Raw genomic sequence first — 23,059 nt, 5'->3', positions numbered from 1 at the left:
AGAAGTCGCTATGACACGTGTGCTTTCTTAGTGCTTACAGGTAATAAAACAAGACACGACTTTAGAGCTAAGAAGCCCGTTGAGTTTTCAGCTGACACAATTTTTCATTAATGAATATTGTCAAATTATTTATCAGCTAGTATGTTAGTATTACAAATTTTATTTATTTGTGTCTTCAATTTTATTATCATAATATTGTATTTATTATTTTTTTAAAAAAATATTTTAGTTAATAGTTCATTAAAAATATTATAATAATTCATTTATTAAATTATTCAAAGAGTAGCTAATTAAATAAAAAGAAATTATTAAATCATATAAAAAATACATAAACAAACTGTTCAATTAATTCTATGAGAAAATGAACTACAAACAAAATACTTCATCAATTTGGTTGTGTTTTAAAATTAATTTGAAATAAAGTGTCTGATTTAAATTTTTGTTTAAATATTATTTTGATGTGATTTTTTTTTTTTTTTTCTCGAATTTGAATTGAATTTGATGTTTTTATTTTTTGTATTTAAATAATGCTTCATATAGTATTTTTTTTTTTTTGAAAGAAAAAAAAAGTAAAATACCCCTTATGTGTAAAAATAATAAGTTTGAGCCCGTCACTGAGATTAAAAAATTAATATTTTATTAAAAAATAATAAAAATAAAAAGATAGTTGAAATTATTTTTAAAAATTTAGTTACTAATTAATGATGTGAAGAAAAAAATGTAATAAAAATAGTCACAATTGTAGCAAATAAGCGTTGAGTGGAGTATAATATTAAACTCTAAAAATATGATTTTATCAAAATTAATAATGAGTTAAATTTTATATTCCGACTAAAAAAGAATAGAGTTAATTTAGCGGATGAATATATTTTAAAAAATAAAATAAAAAAAGAAAGTGTAGATATTGAAAAGTCATACCCAATTTGATTTTCAAAGACGTGTAAGCATCCTTCAAATCAATCGGCATTAAAATAATTAATTGAATCATATAATATGAAAATTTCGTACAAATTATTGAAATAATCCACAGCTTCATCGTTACATAAGCTTAACCCTTTTCTTGTAATGAAATATTGATGTCGATGACGAAGAAAACAATTACTACAACCTTATTCTTTGCAATTCACATTCTTCTCGTCCGTTCTTTCCGCGAAAAAACATTGGAAGAATCAGGACCGTTGATCATCCCGATCGGGGTGATCGTCGACCTGACCTCGCGAGTAGGAGCCATGGCCAAGCTCTGTATGGAAATCGCGATATCAGAATTTTATAAGGAACACTCAAATTATAGTACGAGATTGCAACTGCACACCAGAAATGCTGACAATAGCCTTCTTAGTGTCAATTCTTCGGGTAATCTGACATTTATTATCTTTGTTTTTTACTATACAATCCTTACGATTTTATAATTAAACACTATTTTTGCTTGCATAACATTTTGTCCAACTAATTTTAAGCCAAAAATAAAAATATAAATTTTTTGGGTGTATTTGTTTTTATTTAAAATAAAAAGTTATACTATTCCATTCGTGTAATTTTTTTATAAAAAAAAAATAATATTATTTTTTCTCGCAAACATTAAAAAATAAAAAAAAAACAAAACAAAATAAAACTCAATTTTAAATCAATTAAAACCAAACAAACCCTTTGATCTTTAGAACTTAAAAAATACTTAACTTGTTTAGGTTGTATTTGTTTTGTGTTTTGATTTGAAAGATTTTATTTTTATTTTTTTTACTTTGATATATATATTCAACACTTATTATTTTATTTACTGTATATTTAAAATAATGCTTTTTTTTTTTAATAAAAGTAATTAAACACATATTAATGTAGCTAACTTACTTCATTTTGTAGCTTAGTTGACTCTGAATATTGTAGCTTAGTTGACTCTGAATATTGACTTTTAAATACATAGGCTTGCAATAATTATTTAATTGTTGATCATTTTTCATAGATTTGTTATCTAAGATAAGATTAAGGGTGCATTTGGGAATTGACCGATAATTTTTAACTGTTAGCTGGTTTGACTAACTGATTCAATTAACGGTTTGTATTAAAATGTTTGGTAAAATAACTGTTTGACATTAGTTGTTTATACATAAAATGACTATTAAGTACATTGATATGTTATTTTTTAAAATATTTAATTTTGTTCATTTTGGTTTGAAATTTATAAAAAATTTTGTTATTAATTATTGAAAATTATAAAAATATTATAAAATATTATTTTTATTTTTATTATTTAGATATGAAAAAATTATTTTTACTAAAAATAATAATTTTTTATTGAAATTATGTAAAATATAAAATAATAAATCTTTTGTAGTATATTTTTATTATGTTAAGTATTGTTTTAATATATATAAATAAATTAATAACCTTTATTTTTTCTATTTGATTTAGTTTTAAAAATTTAAATATTTTACAAATTAAATATATTAAAAATAATTAATAAATACTGCTATAAAAATATATTTATATGTATAAAATAAATAATTAAGTTTTAAGGGTAAATAAGGAATAATCAAAATTAAAATGAAAAAGCCATTTCAAAACACTGGGTAGATGAGATTTTCAAAAATTAGTTTTTTTGGTCCAAAAAGCTCTTTCAACAAGCTAATTTACCAAACACCTAAATTAGCTTTTTGACTGGTCAAACAAGTAAAAGCGGTTCAATAAACTAAATGCTCTTAAAAAACTGTTTTCCAAACATCTTAAAAAACAAAAAAAAAAAAAAAAAAAAAAAAAAAAAATTAGGTACTTTTCCTTACAGAAATTCTTAATAAAAATCATTGTCGAATATATATAACAAATTCAAATTGATGAAAAAAAAATGGCTTCATTTAGGTTTTGATATTTTGAAAAAAAAAATTAAAAAAATAAAAAATTATAATTTAATGTAATACTTATAAGAATTTTTTTTTTAATATAATATTTTAAATAAATAGTAACAAAAGTTCCAAATGCTTGTATAGATAGAATGCATATATACAATCAATCCAAAACATTAGTAACATGAACCGAGTAGCTATGGCCTTAAATATGAGCACCATGTGTTCGTGGGAATGCCCCAAAGAGCTTCAGTCAATATATATTGGATATAATAAAATATATTTAGATAATCAATATATATTTTGTTAGTTTAAAGTGGTTTTTTATGGTAATTATAAAAAATATATCGATAATATAAAAATTAATTTATTGTGTTAATTATTAATATTTTTTGTAAATTGTTAATATATATATTATAGGATAAATTACAAACAATATTTCATGTACCTCATTATCACTTTTGTCATGTATTTATCTCTTTGATAAAATATATTTTATATGTTTGCAAAAATAGCTATTTTATGTCCTTTGGCCGACGCGGTCACGCGTGAAAAAAAGATATAAATAGCGACTTTTGCAAACATATAGAATATATTTTATCAACGATAGGATAAAAGTGATAATGGAATATCATGTGAAATATTTTTTACAATTTTCTCTATATTATATGTATATATATAATATATTTTTTTAGTAAAATTAATCGCAAAGTAGTTAAAAACATTTTGATGAACACACCCAAATTAAACAAATCTGAAGAATGCAAATGACAATTTTATGCAGCATTGGAGTTGTTCGAACAAGAAAGAGTGCAAGGAATTGTCGGGATGCTATCATCAACAGAGGCAACAACGCTGTTAGCTGAAATTGGGCTAAAATTTCATGTCCCAATCATCTCCTTCGTCTCCATTTCTCATTCAAACAATAGCTATTTGGTGAGGAGAACTCCCGACGATGCTGCAAGAGCAGAGGCACTTGCAGCCATATGTCGAAAGTATCGATGGCCGGAGGTTTCCGTGGTATACGAAGACACATACAACGGCTATAAATTTCTTTCCGACATCACTAAATCACTCCAAAAAGCCAAAATCCGGTTCGCATACGCCGCGGCCATTCCTAGTTCATCTACTAATAAGATCATCATAAAGGAGCTTAAAAAGTTAATGACGAGGCAATCGAAGATCTTCCTGGTGCACGTGAGCCCGCCTCTTGGCTTCCGGTTGTTTAATTTAGCGAAAAAATTAGATGTGATGAGCGAAGGGCACGCTTGGATTACAAGCGATAGTTTATCTATTTTCATGAATTCCGTGGATAGGGCCACCCGCGATTCGATGGAAGGAGTTATTGGCATTCGGCCGTATGTGAAGCACTCGAAAAAGCTCGATCATTTTAAAGAGAAGTTCAAAAGGAATGTGATCTTGGCGAATATTTCGAGCAAAGGTATGGAGCTAAATGTTTACGGTTTATGGGCTTACGATGTTGTGACCGCATTAGCCGTTGCTTTGGAGAGGCTAACGAACACGATTACAAATGGAACCGCACTTCTCAATGAACTTTCGAAGACTAAATTTCGCGGTCTTAGCGGAGAATTCCAACTTATTGGCGGGAAACTTAAGATGTCGGGATTCGAGATATTCAACGTGGTTGGATCCGGGGATCGAACTATTGGATTTTGGACGCCGGAAAAAGGGATAATAAGAGAATGGAGTTCAACCAGCGAAGAAAAACCACTAAAGAGTGCATTGTGGCTGGGAGATTCGAACAAACAACCGAACGGTTGGGACATCCCGAATCACGTTAGAGTTGGGATTCCTTGGAAGGAAGGATTCAAAGAATTTGTCGATGCGAGTACTTGCGATCCCAAAACAATAAGCTCCACGAATGCAACCGGATTTTCGATAGATATCTTCTTGGAGGCGCTCAATGTTTTACCTTTCTCGATCAATTATACATTTCTTTGTTACAACGAGACTAACCACTCGTGGAGCTACGATGACATGTTGCGAAAAATACCACAGGTAACTTGGCATTCTTTCTCTCTGTTGGTTGATTTCATAATATATAAATTATTAAAGAAATGATGCGCATCCCTTTAAACCTAAGTTTTAAGATGAACTGATCATTTAACATTATCGATGTCAAGATTCAAAGTTATTATAATTTGTGTTTATGTGATGAACTTTGTTACTTCTTGAGTAGGAATACGATATGGTAGTCGGGGACACGACAATTTGGGATTACAGAACAAACTTTGTCGATTTTTCACTTCCATATTTGGACTCCGGAGTTGTCCTAGTCGTTAAAAATAAGAAGCCAATCGACATGTGGACTTTTGTAAGGCCATTGCGATGGGATCTATGGTTGGTGATCATCGGCACATGCATTACGCTAGGAATGGTTATTCGATTATTAGAGCCTAATGAGCCCGACAATGGAGTCGATCCCATGGCGACAACTCGAAGAGAGCATCGAAATACCGTTTTATTTTCTCCCATTGCGGTTCTTGCTTTTCCAGAGAGTAAGATTTATCAGCTACATACAACACAAAATCTCTGACAAATAATATTATCAAATATTTTTTAATTTTCTTTCTTTCTTTCTCTCTTCAGGGAATATGGTCTCGAATGCTTGGTCCTTCGTCGTCTTGGTGTTTTGGTTGTTCATGGCCTTTATAATAATGCAAAGTTACACGGCGAACTTGTCCGCGATTCTAACATTGGATCAACTCAAGTTCGCCTTTTCGGACAATTACAACATAGGATGGCAAGAAGGGTCCATCATGACCGAGTTCTTAATCAAACACCTACGCATTGAGCGATCGAGGCTTAAGAGCTATTCTTCGCCAAAAGAATACCACGAAGCGATGTCCAAGGGAACAAAAAACGGAGGCATAGATGCCATATTCGACGAGATCCCTTACATGAGGATTTTTCTCCACAAATATGACTCGCAATACAAAATTTTCGGGCCAACTTATAGAACCGGCGGCTTTGGCTTCGTAAGTTCTTTCATTCTTAATTCATACAAAACCATATGTTAAAATAAAGCATACATAAACATGATCAAAAGTTTTCGCGTCGCAATTTTAATTAGGCATTCCCGAAGGATTCGCGCTTAATTCAACACTTCTCTAAGGCAATACTCAATGTCACTCAAAGTTCAAGAATGACGAGCCTCGAGCAAAAGAATTTTGGACCAGGATACTCGACGCAAGATCCATTTTCTCCGGAGATCTCGCAACAAACTTCGAGCCTTACTCCATTCGATTTTGCCGGCTTGTTCATGATCGTGGGATCAGTGACTTTCTTTGCATTGCTTTGCTCGAAGACAGCAATCGGAAAAAATTTGACAAATATGAGCCTATGCTTGCTCCACAATGTCTTCGACATTTTTAAGACATCGAATGGAGACTCGATAAGAGATGATAGCAATGACGTCGATTCGATAGAAGGAAGAGATGTTGATAGCTTTCAATCGATCAATGGATTTCATATAGAAGTTATTGCAGAAGAAGTGACACAAGAAGAAGGGGATCGAATCCATCAAACTTTGGGGGAACAATAGTTCATAGGAAATTTGGTATGATTAAGGTTTCTAGTTCATTGGTAATAATCTCCTAATTCCTAACCTATGTGAATATCTCAATTAACATATAAAAATATTATAAATAGCATAAGGAAATATAACAGTTATAACATATTATGTTTCTTCTGTCCATTCAAAAATATTATTTTTAATTATATTAAAAGTGATTATATATTAATACCAAAAATATTTATAATTTCATTACGCATATAAATAAAATACAATTTTATTTTACATGTATATTTTTTGTGTTTGCATATTCATTTTTATACTAACTTGCTTCATCGATTAATAATAGACATCTTTTTTAATCATTTAGTACATAAACAAATAATAGATATGTCCCAAATTTGTAATTTTTTAATTTATCACATTAATACAGAAATAGGCATATATAATATACTATTGTTTCTTGTACAAATAGTATATATATTTACTATCGATGGACTGAATGAGTATATTATTTTCAATAATATATTATATTTAGTATTTATTTATTTTATTCAAAATATTGAAAATTAAATATGTTAAATATATCATACTTAATGTAAACTTACTAGTATGTTAGTATTATTTTAATCCCCAACCTAAAATTTTCAAGTGTGCCATTATTGGAATAGATTTGGCCTTTTAGTTTACACTCTCTAGTGATATTGCAAGTTATACAAGGATCGTTATACAGTGTAGGAATTTTTAACTTTTTATTAAAAAAATAAAAAAAAAATCATTTAATAAATTTTAAATTAATAACATTAATAATATAAAAAAATTTACATATGAAACTTTAAAAAAATAATAAAATAATAAATTCTAGGGTTTTCTTTGTATGTGTTTCTTTTAGTTGACAATTGATTTCACTAATTGATAGGGATTGTTTTTGCTTGTATTATTATTATTATTACTCCATCTGTCCAATACGAAGGGTTTATTTTTCAATTTTTGTTCGTCCCAAAATAAAGTTATTATTTTTTAATTTAGTAATTGTACTACCTACCTAACATAATAAATACCCTCCAAACTTACAGTATATTACACAAATGTCACTACCTTTATATTACACAATACTAATAAGAATATTTTTGTCTTATTATTACAATTCAATATAATAATAATATTTAAAAATTTACGTGCAGAAAACAAACGTTAGTCTTTATATGGGACGGGGTGAGTATTATTATTATTATTGGTGGTGTTATGGTCGTTAGTCTTGATGTTGTTTTCATGAATTGAGTTTTTTAATGTAAGATTTGTTTATTTTCTAATTTTTAAACTATTTTTTATTTTTATTTAAAATAATGGACTAGGTGTGATGTTTTTTTTTTTTTTTTTTGAAAATAAACAGTAATGTGTTGTCATAAAAATTTGAATGATTACTGATATTAAAAAAAAAAAAATTAAAAAATAATCAAGTTCAAATAAAAAAGAATATTATATTTTAGAAAAAAAAATAGATAGAATTATGTTATCGGTCAAAATCCTTTTTCGAAGCCTTATCAAATCAAGCCGGTCGAAATTTGAGTGGGTCTTCCGACTTCTTCAAAGAAAGGATCCAAAACTGCATGTTAAATCTCAAAAACTTAATATACAAAAATAGGAAAATTCATTGAAAGAAAATTAATGAGACAAAAATTGGAATTGAACTACATTCCGTCCCAAATAAAATATCTATTTTATTGTAGACACAAAAGTTAAAAATAAGTAAATAAAAGAAAATATATTCATTTAACACAATTTTATACTATTTATTTGACAAAAATTTTAATAAAAATACACTATTTTTTTTCACAAAATATCACATCAAATTTAAACAAAATTCAAATCAATATTTTTTAAAATTAACTTCAAACCACAAACAACCAAATCCACGTGTACATATTTTATAAAATGTCAAAATCATCTCGTTAATGGTCAATACTTCAAAATGATTCCAAATATATATATATATTTATATATATTCTACATGGAATTTTATATTAAGTATATAGTCAAGTATTTCATAGAATTATCCAAAAGAATCTTCCATAATGTGTGTAGTAATTGTATTTTAATAGAGTAGTATTTTACATGCATATTTTATGTATATATATATTTTTTTAAAAATTTTGATACTATTCATTAAAAATATTTTTTTTAACATAAAATACATATTTGTTTCACAAAATTTCATATAAGTTTGGTTTTTTATTATTTTCAAAAAACTTGAAACTCTAAGTTCCCAAAACTTTTTATTATGTTCTTCTGGAATTTAATTTCAATTTTTTTACCATTCAATTTTAATTATATTTTATAAAAATATATTATTTTATATCATAACATATCACATTAAAACAATTATTTAAACCATAACTTAAAATTAAATTACAAAATCAAACTTTAAGAGAGCACTCCACTTATCTAAACAAAATGTTTTGTATATAAAATCTTATACATAATTCTTTATTGGTGTAGAAAATTTTAACTAAGAAATTTTATGCACTTTTTCAATTTTGTTTATATTTCTCGTAACTTTTTGCTTTGTTTTCACATTAAAATTGCTTATAATTTAGATATTTTTGTCCATATAATTCTTCTTATTATTATTTGAAATGTTTTTATGAAGTAATGTTATATGCAACCACAATAAATAAATAAATAAATAAAAAGTATAAGTTATATAAATATAGATGTATATTATAATTAATTGAAAAACATTGAAAATGTCGTCCTAGTTGCAAATTTCATGCATCTTCAACAATATGTATTGAGAATTATTGGGAAAATATATATATATATATATATTATTGAAAATGTCACCCTCCATCAACTTAAATTAATAAATTCAACATTTCTACTTAATTAATTAATAATCACATTTAATCATACTCAAACATGCATTCTCTCTCACACACACACACATACACATTCATTTTGATTATATATATATATATTTTTTTACTATTTCAAATTCAAATTAATATTATTCTTCTATAGAAATAGTGTTAATTTAAACTTTTGTTTAAATAGTATTTATACGCTATATTTTATAAAAAAAATAATACATTTTTATTAAAAATTATGTCAAATAAATATTGTTATTTTTAATTGAAAACGATATACCTATATCGAAGTCTAGTTTTAATTTTTTATTGTCCGACAAATTTATATATAGCCTATTTATAACAAATAATTATATTAACTCATAATTTTATTATTTATATTTTCATAAACAATAATCCTTTTTTTACTATATTTAATTTGTATTATTATTTTTATTAATTATTTAATATATTTTTTTACAATATATTTACTCTATTTTTTTTTTCAATTAAAATAATATTATTTTTAAAATAAAGTAACATTAGAAAGCCGGACGTATATAATATATATATATATACATATAAATTAACAATCTTTTTATTTTTAAATTGACCATTCAAAACTTCCACGTTGCAACCTTCCAATACAACTTCCCAAGAAATTTACAAAGAAGTCGCTCTCCAATGCCAATATGATTAATAAAAAAACAAAACACGACTTTAGAAGTAAGTAAGTCCCAAATCATCAATCAAACATATAAATATTTATTTATATATATAATTTATAGTTGAATTATTCATTTATTTTTACTATAAGTGGAATGTAATACTATACTGATCAAAATATATTTAAAAGTTAAATATATTGTAAAATAAGATATTTGTTACTAGCAATTTAAGACGAAAAATAAATTTATTTGACGATCTATATGATTATCATACATATTAAATTATGAAATAGATGTATCGATCATAAACGACTCAAAATAGTAAAATTAATTTTACTAATCAATAGAAATCCTCTCAACATAATATTTTGTAACATAAATATGTTATATGTACATTGAATCATGAAATATAATATCACGTCAAATATTTAATTTTTTTTATTATTATTAAATCTTTCAAAAACCCAAAATTTTTAAAACTTAATTGCAAATTGTTGCCGGTAGATTCTTGAAAAAATAGATGCAATTTTTTAAAATAAATAATTTTATGGATTTTCTTAGACTTCATTAAAAAATAGGTATTATTGAAAGGAATATTTTGAATGAATTAAAAGCTTGAGGAGCAAGAAAACTAAGCAATACTAAATTGGTAGTGACGGTGAATGTCATCCTCATGTTTTGGAGATATTATTTATTTGAATGAATCAAGGTAACATATAAAAATATTAAATTAATTAGTGTTTACTATAAGAAGACGACCCTTCAAATTAATGTGTAAAATAAATCAATACATATATGTATATTTATTTATATCTTATTCAATTAAATTAATTTCACTTAAAAAAAAAAAAGGTTTATTTGGTTCTGCTCTGATTTTGAATTATTTATTTAAATAGTGTTTTATATATTTTTATAAAGAAATAATAAATTTTTTTTATTAAGAATAGTATCGATTGAATAATAATAATTATTATGATTTCAACAAATCGTGGTAAACATATAAAAACACACGGTACAAATAATAATAAAAAAAATCATATAAAGACTACATAGAAACACATTATTATGTTTTTCTACTATGCAACTATAGTAATTTTGTATTTTTAAAAAAAATAGATATGGTTTCTTATTATAAAATATTATAACAAAAATTTATTTAAACAAAAATCAAATTAAATCAAACTTTTAAAAAATACATTTTATTTTTCTCAAAATTCGAAATAATAGATTGATTTGTGTTAAGCTAGGAATCTAAGAATATTGATACTCTCTCCGTCTTATTTGTAATGAATTAAAAAATAATAATATTTTATAAATGAGTGAAAATGTGTAAAAAATTTTGATATTTTTATCCAAATTTTTGTATTAGTGTATGATTATTTTTACTTTAAAAAAAATATTTTTGGTGGAATAGAAGAAAATAGTAAAAATAATATTTTAAATTGTGATTAAGGGAGTATTATATTAGTAGTTAATAAAAAAATATGAATAATAGATTTATTATTATTTTTTTTATTGTGAGTGTGTTTTAATTTAAATGTAGAAAGTAATAATATCGTATTATAATAATAAAAAAACATGAGTAATTAATGGTGATATAATTATTTATAATAACAAAATTATTATTTTGGGATAAAACGAGTATTATATAATTTCATAATTCTTAATAAAATGTACATATTTTATGTTGGTTGATTCCCCCGTTTGTAGATAAATGTACAAATGACGCGTATTCCTAAAAGTTTAAATTTTTAGATGAGTCGATCATTTACATCATCTAACATAGTGTATATCGTTTAATATTTTAAAATATTAAATGTGATGGTTTTATCAATAATAGAATATATTGTATTTAATTTTTGGAATAATAATTACATAAGTAACAAATTTATATATCTATCATATTACTTCCTTTTGTAAAAGAACAATTACATATTTTAATATCATTTAAATTTTTTTAATTTATATTTTTATTTTAATTAAATTAATTAAAATTTTTATTTATTTATATTATATAATAATTTTTTTTACTATTTATTAATTACACATATCTTAAATATTTCTATGTGTGTGGATGCCTTTGTGATGACAGGAGGGAGTATGAGTTTCTACTATATATATAACTTTTTTTTATATTTCAACAAAGTTTATATAATTTGATATAGTTTTTATATAATTTTACGTATTTTATATGTTATTTAATATACTCTTCATCATTCAAATTTATGCTTATTTTTCTTTTTGGGTTGTTATTGAAAAATATTCTCGTTACCTTTTTAAGTAAAAAACTATTACATTTGTACATTTTTTTACTATAAAAGAAAAAAAGTAACCATTACTACTCACTTTTATTAAAATTTATGCCCGATCAAATGAGCACACATTTGGATGACGGAGAGAGTATTAAATTTCTTGCAATTCATTACTACACACTTATCTGTCACCATTAATTTTTAATAATAAGAAATTAATTATCAACAATGGGGAGATTCCATGGTGAAGTTTTCAAACATGAAGACCCAATCCCACTTGCAAATAATCATATATAATCCAATTTCTATATATATAATCCAAGATTGAAATTATATGTTTTCAATTTATTTATTTATTTTTCAAATATTTTTGAAACTTTTAAAAATGGGAATATTTGTAATCTTCCATATTTATCACTCTTGTAAATAAATAGATAGATATGTTAGTAGTATTTTTCTAGTGTTCAAGAATAATATATTTCCTTCAAAACTATCAAAATTACATTTTCATTTAATATATAATTCATTTCTTCCCAAATATATGCAATATTTTCCTCTTTGTTATATATCGAACAATATGCAATATTTCCAAAAGAATAAATAATTAATTACACTTAATTTTTATACCACACTTTATCACATCACATCATTTAAATAGAAAAATAAAATATATTTTTTTTCTCCAATTACATCGTCTAATTCCCCAATTATCATATTCAATACTATTCATCTAAATTCTCGTGTAAAAATTAAATGTTGCATTATGTTCGAGACGAAAGAAATACTATATTCAATAAATTATTTTTTCATTTAATTTAGACAATTGAAATTCTTATAGTCGATTTTGTGACAAAGTAGAAATAAGAAGACATCCCTAAAGATAACTTGCTAAAGTCTTGGTTGACTCTCTCTCTCTCTCTCTCTCTCTCTCTCTCTCTCTCTCTCTCTCATATATATATATATATATACACAAGTAATATGTATATATAAGAGATATATATTGTGGGAGTAATACATACAAAAAATTGAAGTTGCTGATCATCAAGGCATGGTAAACCCTAATTTTAAAATTAATCGAAATCTAGTAGCTCTTCTTCTTGTCTGCTTGATCTTCTTGAACTGTTCTTCGAGCTCGTCCTCCCATGGCGGCGGAAACAGCTCATCATCATCATCAGAGCAGAAGCAGAAGAAGCTGACAGTGGTAGGAGACATGAGCTCCCCCTTTGGTAAAATGATGAAGTCGTGCATGGAAATGGCCATTTCAGACTTCTACTCTGCAAATCGCCATTACAACACCACACTACAGCTCTCCACCATCGATGCTAAATCCATGCTTTCTTCCAATCTTGCCAGTAAGTTTCTTTTTCTCTATTATTTTCTTCTTCTTCTTTTTTTTTTTTTTTTAAAAAAAATTCAATTTGCTGAATGATTGATAGTAATGGTTGGTTTGTGTGAGTTTTTCGATAAGAATATACTATCTCCTCCGTAAAATTTGAAAGTAAATGTTTAGTTTTTTTTACGGATTTAAAAAATAATAAAATTTTAATTATAATGAATAATTAAAACTAGCATAAGGATAAATTATTTTTACTTTTTTTTATATAAAAATAATAATGTAATGGTAAAATATAGATATTAATAAAAAAAGAAATTAAATAATTTAAAATAAAAATATATATATTTAATAAGTGGTCGAAATGAGTATTATTTTTTTTTTAGCATAAATATTAAAATAATTTTTAAACCAAATCTTCAATTCAAATCAAAACCAATTAAACAAACACATTGGTTGTGTTTAGTTTGACTTTTTATTTAAAAAGGAAAACAAAATTTTAAAAATTTTAATAATAATATTTTTTTTTTATTTTTACAAAATATAATATTAAATCACTGTTACACAAACCAAAATCAAACAAACCCATGCTATTCAACACTGAAAATGTTTTTGCTTTTTTTTTTTTTTTTTTTTAAGATATAATAGTAATTGACTATATTTTTTAATTTGTTAACCGTAGATATTTTTTTTATTTTAGTTTTGTTGTAAGTGAGATAGTAAGTGAATATAATATTTAGAATAAAAATATGTTGAACATAATTGTTTAGAGAAATTGATGATATTAAACAATAAAAATTATACAAATTCAATTTTTTATTATTTAAAGTTCAAATCTAATTGAAGTTAATAGGCCGGCCGACCGTCCGTCGTTTTGTATAGGTTTCAATTTTCGGAATCCCTAATTTTCAGAAGATTCTTATCCAATCTTGGAAGAAAGATTTTGGTGCGTGCCCGAAATCCTGTAATGTTGCTTTACAACTGATATAAGAGAGAAGAAAAGTATGGCTTTGATCCTCGCAGCTGAGGCAAGAGTTTCTGCAACGGCTGCACGCAAGGTGTTTGTTGAAATGCCTCAACAAGAAAATGGAATTTTTTTGGCTCATTCAGTTGAAGAGAGTTGTGAAGGGACAGAACGAGAGAAATTAGGGACAAAGGTTTATCAGAAAGATGTGGAAATATATATGTATTACATTAGATTGAATTTTCCATTTGATAGCTAGAGAAAATGGAGATGAAGATGGCTGAGAAGAGCATTGAAATTTTGGTCTTGAAGGAGACAAGAAAACATTTTTGTTGAATGTGTTCTTTAAGGTTACATAAAGGCTATGTAGGAATCGAATTACCGAAAGTTTCGAAACAGAATCCTCGATTCTTTCGAAATGGAATCATCATTTAATACGTTGAGGTAATGCAATCGCGCAGCGAAGTGAAGTTTAAACGTCGATTCGCCAAACAAACAGTTCTTTTAGAACCACATTATGCATCTCTTTTGCTGATTCAGGTAACTTTACAAAAGTAAAATTAAAAACTTACTGTCTAATGTTTGTGATGCAGTTTTGGAGTCAGCCAAGCGTGGAGAAGTAGTCGGCGTAATTCAGCCTCTAGAATCGTCGCAAGCAGAAGCATTTGCCGCAGCCGTGGGGAAAAGCCTTCGCGTGCCGATAATTTCCTTCACTGCACGAAGCTCGGCTCCATCAGATGCTCGAAACAGCTACCTTGTTAGGACAACATTGGATGACGCCGTACAAGCGCAAGCGCTCGCGGATATTTGCAAAATGTTCGAATGGAAGAAAGTTATACTTTTGTACGAAGACGCCGGAAGTGGAACCCAATTTCTTTCTCGGACAATTAAGTCGTTCCAAGATGTCGATATCCGATTGGAGCGAATGAATTCGATCCCAACAGCAGCAGAGGATCGCGATATCTTGAAAAAGCTCGACGATTTGAAGAAGGAAGAAACGAAGGTTTTCGTCGTCCACATGAGTCCTGCGTTGGGCTTTCGATTCTTCAAGCTTGCGGATGCTTCTGGAATGATGAGCAAAGATTACGCGTGGATCATCACCGATAGCTTATCAATTCTCCTGAATTCGTCGAATTTTAACGTCGATGGTTCCATGGATGGAGTTCTTGGGATAAGACCTTACGCTTTTGCCGCGAAACGTTTCGAACAAAGATGGAAGAGGATCATGCTCGGGGAATTGATGAATTCTTCGATTATGAAGGTGAATATCTACGGTTTATGGGCATACGATGCCGTAACGTCGTTAGCAATAGCCGTGGAAGAAATTGGCTCGACGAACTCCAGCTCGTCGTATGGTCCAAGGCTTCTCCGGAAGCTTCTAAGAACAAAACTCAAAGGCTTAACCGGGAATTTCCAACTCGTCGACGGAAAATTGAAGCCGTCGCTGTATGAGATTTTCAATATCGTCGGAACGGGAGAGAAGCGATTGGGATTTTGGACACCAAAGAGACGAATCGTAAGCGATTTACGAGGCTCCGGTGCTTCAACAGACGGACTTCGAAAGATTGTGTGGCCCGGAGATTCAGTAATCGCACCGAAGGGTTCGAGAATCCCGGCAAACGGAATATTACGTGTCGGAATTCCATGTAAGCCCGGATTCAAAGAGTTCGTCGACTTGCCATTCGATGATCCCGAACATAACTGCAAAAACGCAACTGGATTCGCTATGGATATCTTCCGGGAAACATTAAAGGTACTACCTTTCCCGGTGAACCCCGAATGCTATTGCTATCACGTTAATAGATCGACGGGCAAGACTTACGACGACATGCTTCGTAGAATTCCTCAGGTAGGCATCGATTCTTCGAGCATTTTCTTAAACGAGCGTTTCGTTTTGCTTATTTTCATAACTATGGTTTTACGTATGTTGATAGGACTACGATATCGTCGTAGGAGAGACTACGATCTGGTCTCCGCGGACAGAATTTGTCGACTTTTCACTACCATATTCCGAAACCGGAGTTGTTCTTGTTGTTCGAAACCGGAGGCCACTCGATATATGGATTTTCATCAAGCCATTGAGATGGGATCTTTGGCTCGCGATTATCGTCGCCTGCGTTTACATGGGAGTTGCGTTGCATATTTTGGAACGACGAGCGATTGTTACGGATGAGCAAGCGACTAGACCTCGACCCGGGTTGATCAATTGGTCTCCGATCGCAATTCTTGCTTTCCCCGAAAGTGAGTGTCGAATCCTACTCTCTTTTATAGCCGTTTCACAACATCTCATAGAGTCGTATGTTCTTCGTTTCTGTCCATAGGGAATCTTGTGTCGAACAAGTGGTCGGTTTTCACGTTGGTTTGTTGGATTTTCATGGCGTACATACTTATGCAGAGCTTTACAGCGAGTTTGTCCGCGATTCTAACGGTCGATCAGTTGAAATTCGCGTTCTCGGAGAATTACTACATCGGCTACCACGACGGCTCCTTCTTGGAGAGCTTCTTGAAGGATCAGCTGCATATAAACGGAACACGGCTCAAGTCGTTAGGTTCGCTCGAAGAATTCGACGATGCGATGATGAAAGGAAGCAAAAACGGCGGCGTGGATGCTATAATCGACGTTGTTCCTTACATGAAGCTCTTCCTTAACAAATACGAGCCCCGGTACAAGAAAGTCGGGCCGACCTATCGAACCAACGGTTTCGGATTTGTAAGTTCTCGCCATCGTCGTCTCTTCACTTATATCGAAATTTTGGCATCGTTTGACATATTCGATCTTTAAAACGCAGGCTTTCGAGAAGGGATCTCCGCTCGTACAACACTTCTCGCGGGCTATACTGAATGTTACGCAAGGTTCGACGATGAACAATCTCGAGCAAAAGAATTTCGGGCCGGGATATTCTTCGCAAGATCCAATGTCGTCCGAGTTCTCGCAAGGGAACTCGGAGCTTACGCTTCGAGATTTCGCAGGATTATTTCTTATCGTAGGATCACTTACTCTGCTAGCCCTGTTCTGCTCGGAGACGTCGATCGGACAGAAAATGAGCGGCGCAGTCGAACGTCTGATCGCAAATAACTGTACATGTTCGACCGTGCAAGTACATTCCACGGTGGAAATTAGCGTCACCGGAGATACAAATCACGGTGAAGGGGACAATAGCTGCGAATCAGACAACCCCTTCGACACGTCTCAACACAACCACGACGAAATCGAAACACCGGCGGCGACAACCAACGAGGTTGTTATAGTTGCTTTAGAAGTCGAAAATGGCAACAATGCAGTCTAGTTTGTACATTATCAACACTCATGTTACAATCCAAAGCCTGTTATACGATGTCCGATTCTTGCAAAGAATAATTCAGCACAGTATGTACAACGAGTGGGTTGAACGCTAGTCAGCTCGGACCATAACGGATTGGTGCGGGACTCTCTTGATTTCGACAAACGCCGAGAACTCATTGTCCAACGGCTGTTTCCATGGCTCGCCGTCCATTTGCATGTACGCTCGCTCCCATTCGCCTCCCCTGAGCTCGAACCGTATCGCCGAGGCCTATATAAGAATTGTAGTTCTCATTTTGTTAAATATCGATTGAAAGTACCAATCATGTCAAGACTTTAAAGTTACATTTCAGGTTATCAGTTCAATCCGAAATCCGACCTGATCTAACCTGAATTCTTTCAAATTCAGATCGATCTGATTTTTAAAAAATCCAAACCGCCTAAACCTAAAAATATTCAAGTCGATCAGGTCCGAGTTTTCGGGTTATGTTCAATCTAACTTAAGTGTGAATAACTCGAACAACGCTATTACGATACCTGGGCGATGTGTTTTGCGGATATCAGTTCGACCATCACCATCGAAGCGTGCCACCCGTGTTTTAAGCCGAAGATTTCTAGCAACCCATCATCGGTGTGGGCCTCGACAAATCCTCTCTGTGAAATGAATTAAACGAAAAATGGATCAGCTTGCAAGCTATTTGGATTAAAAGAAGTTCGATCTGATGGGCTCGATACCTTCTCTAGATAATCTGGCCGCAAACGTCCCCATGGATGTCGACCACTGCCATAGCTTGGGAGATTGAGAGCAACAATAGATCGAACGCTGTGAAGTTTTATGGAATTTGGGTTAGTTTAGGAAGCATCGGCATTAATCAGAGGCGAAGATAAAGTCGTGAAAATACCAACCTTGAAGGGACCGCAATCTTCTCCCACTTCGAACAATTAACCTTCTTGACAAATATCCTCAAAATGTTCTTCAAAGATCTGAACCAACAAAATCAAGCGAATTAGTTTTTGAAAAGATGTAAGCAGCAAGCGGAAGGTGAAGTTGGGACCTTAATCCCGGATTGCTGCTGCACGGTGTGAAGAACCATCCTTGCATGCAACTGAATCCCGAATATATGATCTGCATTCGAGATAACAATAAATTCATAATCGTAATACAATCTCGACTTAGAGAAGAACGTAACGTTGAAAAATGAAAAACTTCCGCGCCTATTGCCAAGAAAGAAGAGTTTTCACCTTGTTTGAGACGGGACCCCGAGCGAGGTAAGGTTTATCGTTGCGTAAATGGTGGAAGTCGTATGCAACTTGGGCATCCATCCCTTCATTAGCATAGCACAGTCAATTTCTTCAATCCGAACACAAAATAAAACAAGAAAAGAAGAAAAATTTGAAATTCGAAGACTAACCGATGCTGAAATAATTATAAAAGACTCCTTGATAGCAAGCAACTTTCTCCGGAAGCTCCCCTTCGATAGCCAGCTCCTGCATTCGTCGTGAAATTCAACAAACGAACAAAGTGTACGAAACAAAAAAAGTGAAAAAATAAAAAACATATATCTAAACCTGATCGAGAAGTGTTTCTTCCGTCGCCTTCAGAGAGTACGGTACCTCCAGCTCCTCCCCACCCGGCATTGATATTAACACATGCCAACTGCACTAACATTTTGATTCCTTAAAGCATGTAAAGAATTGACGGGAAAGACTATTAGAGTTAATACAGAGATGGCACTTCACCTATCAAGATGAGCAATAGAACCGTGCGCAACCTTTTCAAGAATTCGCTTCACGGCAGATTTCCAATTGAAAGGGAAAGAACCACCCTGAAAGAGAGTTTCAAGAATCATTCGAAATTTCCGAGACGAAAAGGAAGCATACAATAAAAGCTCACCCAACCGAAACTTCTGGCCAAGTCATTTCCAGTACCGAGCGGAATAACTCCACTCGGCGGAAGGGGTAGCCTCCCCTGTTTGTTAAGGTCGCCAAGGCACCCGAGAACCCAGCCAACGGTACCATCACCTCCCGCGACCTGTCAAAGACTATATATTTGAAGTTTTTCTGTTGCAATTCTTCTTAAATTTTAAAAAAACCCGTAGAAGTAAGCACACATTATCAATGAAGGATGTTATGTGTATATATATGTATATATATATATATGACAAATGTATTCGAGGAGTAAACAAGTATACCACAATCCTAAGCTTTTCGCGGGTTTGTTTTGCACAGTTATCTCCCCGAGCAGCGAAATTCTCTAGGCAAGACAATCCATACTGAACAAATTCATGAGGCTTCACGGATTGCAGGTCGAATACCTGCCGGCATTCAACAAGATACATTAAACACAATTCGATTAGCCAGACACTTCCATCTTAACAAACTTATAAATGTACATTAACAATAAGGATGATGTATCGAAATCGAGGAAAAAGGTCTTAGTTCTAAAGGTGTGTTTGGTACAGAAAAATGAAGACAACAGAATATAGAGATAATCTCATTTTACAATTTTTAATGTTTTTTACTATCTAACTTTTATAATTTTTACTAAAAATAAATTTTATTGCATAAAATATCGATATTTAAATTACTATTCAAAACTAAAATTAAATAAAAATTCACTAACTAAATATACTAATGCTTATTTGCTAAACCATCTATCAATTGCTTTGCTAATACATTGTTTCCTCCAAATCTATTCTTAGATTTACCCAAAATAATAATCAATTCTTATTTTTAATTGAATTCTCTCTTTTACAAAGAGATGACTCATTCTTTGTTTTTATTGATTCAATTCTCTATTCCAAATAAGCTCTAAGCTTCGATTCATTCTTTGAAGGAACATTGCTTTAACAACTATGGAGTTTAATTCGATTTGCGAAGAATTACCTATACATGAACACTACAATCACTTCAATTAGCTTGAGAGATTCTGAACTTCATATTAAGCAAAACAAATGCAATTGATTCATAGATTATTCCCAAATACTCATTGCTTCAAACAAGCTATCTCAAAATTGAATCAACTTAAACTTGAGTGCACTCGAGCTAAACATATCAAGTGAATTGTGAAGAACTCAAAATCCTTAAAAACAATGGATAACTAATTCGAAAAAAAACCTAATATGAAAAAGGGGAAGAACTCAATTCAGCCTCAATCGATAAACAGTGAATAAAACTAAAATAGAATCGGGAAAGAGTATTATTCAGAGGAATTAGGCATCGAAATCACCTGCTCTTCGCCCATGAGTTCCTGCAGCCGAGCCATGAGTTCGGGGCCGTGCCGGCCGCCGCTTTTGGAGTTAATAAAAACCACCATCGGCCACTCCGGCGCCTCCGGCGGCTCCTTCCCTTCGCCGTGGGCGTCGTCGTACAGCCGCGTCACGGAGGCAGCGGTTAGATCCCTGGCTCGAATCGCCTCTCTCATGGCGAGGCGGAGGTACTCAGGAAACGTGACCTTCCTCCGGAGCTCCTCCTTGTGGATGCGCACGCCGGAAAGCGTGACGCCGCGGAGAGACTCGATGGTGGAGGAGCGAGCCGTACCCGTTCTCCGGTCTTCGGGGGTCTCCATAGGTGAATTTCCGATATCGTCCTTCTCTACCTTCCTCCGACGAAATTGGGGCTGGAAAACGACGGAATAACGAGAAATAGGAAACGGACGGGTCAATCAATTGCCGGCGTGGAACATCTGGTGCGTGGCTGCGATCTCAGCTGGCATTTCGTCGTCTTCAGTGGGTGTGGAGCATCGAGTTTGGATTTTGGACTCTGGAAGAATAGAATAAAAGCATACGCGGACATGACGCGGAAATTCTTTTCAAAACTTTTTCAGATTAATTTTATTAATATCTAAATTAAATTGTTTAACCAATATTTTATATTAAAAAATAATCCTATATTATTCGATTTAGAAAAATTGTACTCTTCGTCCGAATAAATAAATAAATTTCATTGGAGCCGGCGAGGAGATGTTTTTTGAATTAATAGTTTAGGGTATTAGTAAAAGATGTACCGAAGAAATAGCTAAAAGGTTAAATATTTAATGCTGTGAAAATTAATAATTTAGTAAATTTAACGGACAAATAAAAATAAATAAATATATAGTAAGTATTTTATTTGATTGTAATTTAAGGTAATGATCACTCATATGTTACAGTTGATTAGATCAAATCAGCATGTCAAATGTCTATAAAAAAATATCAATACAATATATAATATATATTTGAATAACACAATTACAGGTAAAAATATATTTTTATTTCAGCAAATTGTATTATAATTTACAATCCAATCACCAAATGTATATAAAGAAAGAAACAAATATGAATATAATACACATCACATTATATAACACAACATATGTTATTCATTGTGACAGGCAATGTGTTAATTTGATAGTACGTTGTTTGTTTTATAATGATTTATTAATTATTTTATATTAGTTTGTTGATTGGATCAAATCAGCACGGTCATTAACTGTGTCTTATATAATATTCTAATGTAATATTTTATGAAAAAATATATATTTTTATTAAAAATTGTGTAAAGCTAAGAAGAATGACAAAATAATATTTGTTGTCTTACATCATTTATACTCCCTTAGTTCCAACTCAAAGTATTTTATATTTTTGAATTGTTGTTTTTTTTAGTGAATAAAATATATTTATTATATATATTGTGTTAATATATGTGGTATTTTTTAAATATTATACTATTCGTCTCACTTAATTTTAATTTATAATTATTTTTACTAATATATTTTTTAATTATTTACTAATTACAAAATACCTAAAACTTTATACACAGCTAGAGTGAACAAATTAATTGGAATGAAAAAATAATATTTATAAAAAATCTTTCGTTTTTTTTTTTTTTTAGAATAATCCAACGGCTGAAATCTGGTAACTCCTTGAATAAGTTAGATAAAATGTTATTAAATGAATTCGGAGGGCAGAAGTTTCTTGGCGTTGGCCTATTCAAATATTAAGAAAGTTTCTTTAGGTGGATTTTCCTTATTTTTACTATTTATTTATATAATTTAAAATGTGATTTTTTAGATTTAACTTCGATTCGAATTTTTTATGTTACTATATTCAGACAAAAACTAAAAAAAAAAAAAAAAATATATGTATTTAGTACAAAAATAAGATAAGTAAAAATAAAATATGAATATTATAAAAAAAAATGAAAAATTAATAAATAGAAAAATAATGACAATTATTTACTACTGATTTATAAAAATAATTAATTTATATATATATATATATATATATATATAAGAAATACTAATAAAATCCAATTCAAAACTCTCAAGTCTCAAAAACACGGCCAAACATCATTTTTTTCCAAATGA

The 23,059-nt window shown here is 30.2% G+C and overlaps 3 protein-coding genes across 4 annotated transcripts; 2 read left to right on the top strand and 1 right to left on the bottom strand.

Annotated features, from left to right (window-relative positions):
- Nucleotides 1–1,073: 1,073 nt before the first annotated feature.
- On the top strand, nucleotides 1,074–6,523 carry LOC127264967 (glutamate receptor 2.7-like). The gene is made up of 5 exons (XM_051294581.1): nucleotides 1,074–1,353; nucleotides 3,619–4,853; nucleotides 5,035–5,353; nucleotides 5,445–5,833; nucleotides 5,929–6,523. The coding sequence occupies exons 1-5, from the start codon at nucleotides 1,077–1,079 to the stop codon at nucleotides 6,397–6,399; spliced, it is 2,691 nt and encodes an 896-aa protein (XP_051150538.1). The 5' UTR covers nucleotides 1,074–1,076; the 3' UTR covers nucleotides 6,400–6,523.
- A 6,651-nt stretch (nucleotides 6,524–13,174) lies between these two features.
- On the top strand, nucleotides 13,175–17,887 carry LOC127264922 (glutamate receptor 2.7-like). Of its 2 annotated transcripts, none has more exons than XM_051294517.1 (5): nucleotides 13,175–13,487; nucleotides 15,026–16,281; nucleotides 16,367–16,673; nucleotides 16,754–17,142; nucleotides 17,222–17,887. In XM_051294517.1, the coding sequence occupies exons 1-5, from the start codon at nucleotides 13,184–13,186 to the stop codon at nucleotides 17,717–17,719; spliced, it is 2,754 nt and encodes a 917-aa protein (XP_051150474.1). In that variant the 5' UTR covers nucleotides 13,175–13,183; the 3' UTR covers nucleotides 17,720–17,887. The 2 variants fall into 2 exon arrangements, with proteins under 2 accessions (XP_051150474.1, XP_051150475.1); XM_051294518.1 differs by lacking the exon at nucleotides 13,175–13,487 and adding an exon at nucleotides 14,437–14,876.
- Nucleotides 17,659–21,483, bottom strand: LOC127264923 (diacylglycerol kinase 7-like). Its single transcript, XM_051294519.1, has 12 exons — nucleotides 20,942–21,483; nucleotides 19,905–20,027; nucleotides 19,607–19,744; nucleotides 19,453–19,538; nucleotides 19,282–19,369; nucleotides 19,125–19,200; nucleotides 18,955–19,037; nucleotides 18,768–18,838; nucleotides 18,619–18,696; nucleotides 18,448–18,535; nucleotides 18,250–18,366; nucleotides 17,659–17,983 (listed from the first exon to the last, which is right to left on the bottom strand). The coding sequence occupies exons 1-12, from the start codon at nucleotides 21,278–21,280 to the stop codon at nucleotides 17,825–17,827; spliced, it is 1,446 nt and encodes a 481-aa protein (XP_051150476.1). The 5' UTR covers nucleotides 21,281–21,483; the 3' UTR covers nucleotides 17,659–17,824.
- Between the last annotated feature and the right edge of the window lie 1,576 nt (nucleotides 21,484–23,059).

Source organism: Andrographis paniculata, unplaced genomic scaffold, assembly GCF_009805555.1.
Source record: "Andrographis paniculata isolate CXL003 unplaced genomic scaffold, ASM980555v1 Contig71END, whole genome shotgun sequence".
NCBI classification, from domain to species: domain Eukaryota; kingdom Viridiplantae; phylum Streptophyta; class Magnoliopsida; order Lamiales; family Acanthaceae; genus Andrographis; species Andrographis paniculata.
The sequence above is the reverse complement of the archived record's forward strand: the minus strand, read 5'-3'. Positions and strand labels throughout refer to the sequence as shown.

Excerpts from the sequence above, each read along its gene's own strand:
- LOC127264922 (XM_051294517.1), top strand. The coding sequence starts at position 13,184 with ATGGTAAACCCTAATTTTAAAATTAATCGAAATCTAGTAGCTCTTCTT. Across the intron at positions 13,488-15,025 it reads GCTTTCTTCCAATCTTGCCA|TTTTGGAGTCAGCCAAGCGT; the intron begins GTAAGTTTCTTT and ends TTTGTGATGCAG. Across the intron at positions 16,282-16,366 it reads TGCTTCGTAGAATTCCTCAG|GACTACGATATCGTCGTAGG; the intron begins GTAGGCATCGAT and ends GTATGTTGATAG.
- LOC127264967 (XM_051294581.1), top strand. The coding sequence starts at position 1,077 with ATGTCGATGACGAAGAAAACAATTACTACAACCTTATTCTTTGCAATT. Across the intron at positions 4,854-5,034 it reads TGTTGCGAAAAATACCACAG|GAATACGATATGGTAGTCGG; the intron begins GTAACTTGGCAT and ends CTTCTTGAGTAG. Across the intron at positions 5,354-5,444 it reads GGTTCTTGCTTTTCCAGAGA|GGAATATGGTCTCGAATGCT; the intron begins GTAAGATTTATC and ends TTCTCTCTTCAG.
- LOC127264923 (XM_051294519.1), bottom strand. The coding sequence starts at position 21,280 with ATGGAGACCCCCGAAGACCGGAGAACGGGTACGGCTCGCTCCTCCACC. Across the intron at positions 19,201-19,281 it reads AAGAAACACTTCTCGATCAG|GAGCTGGCTATCGAAGGGGA; the intron begins GTTTAGATATAT and ends CGACGAATGCAG. Across the intron at positions 18,839-18,954 it reads GGGGTCCCGTCTCAAACAAG|ATCATATATTCGGGATTCAG; the intron begins GTGAAAACTCTT and ends TCTCGAATGCAG.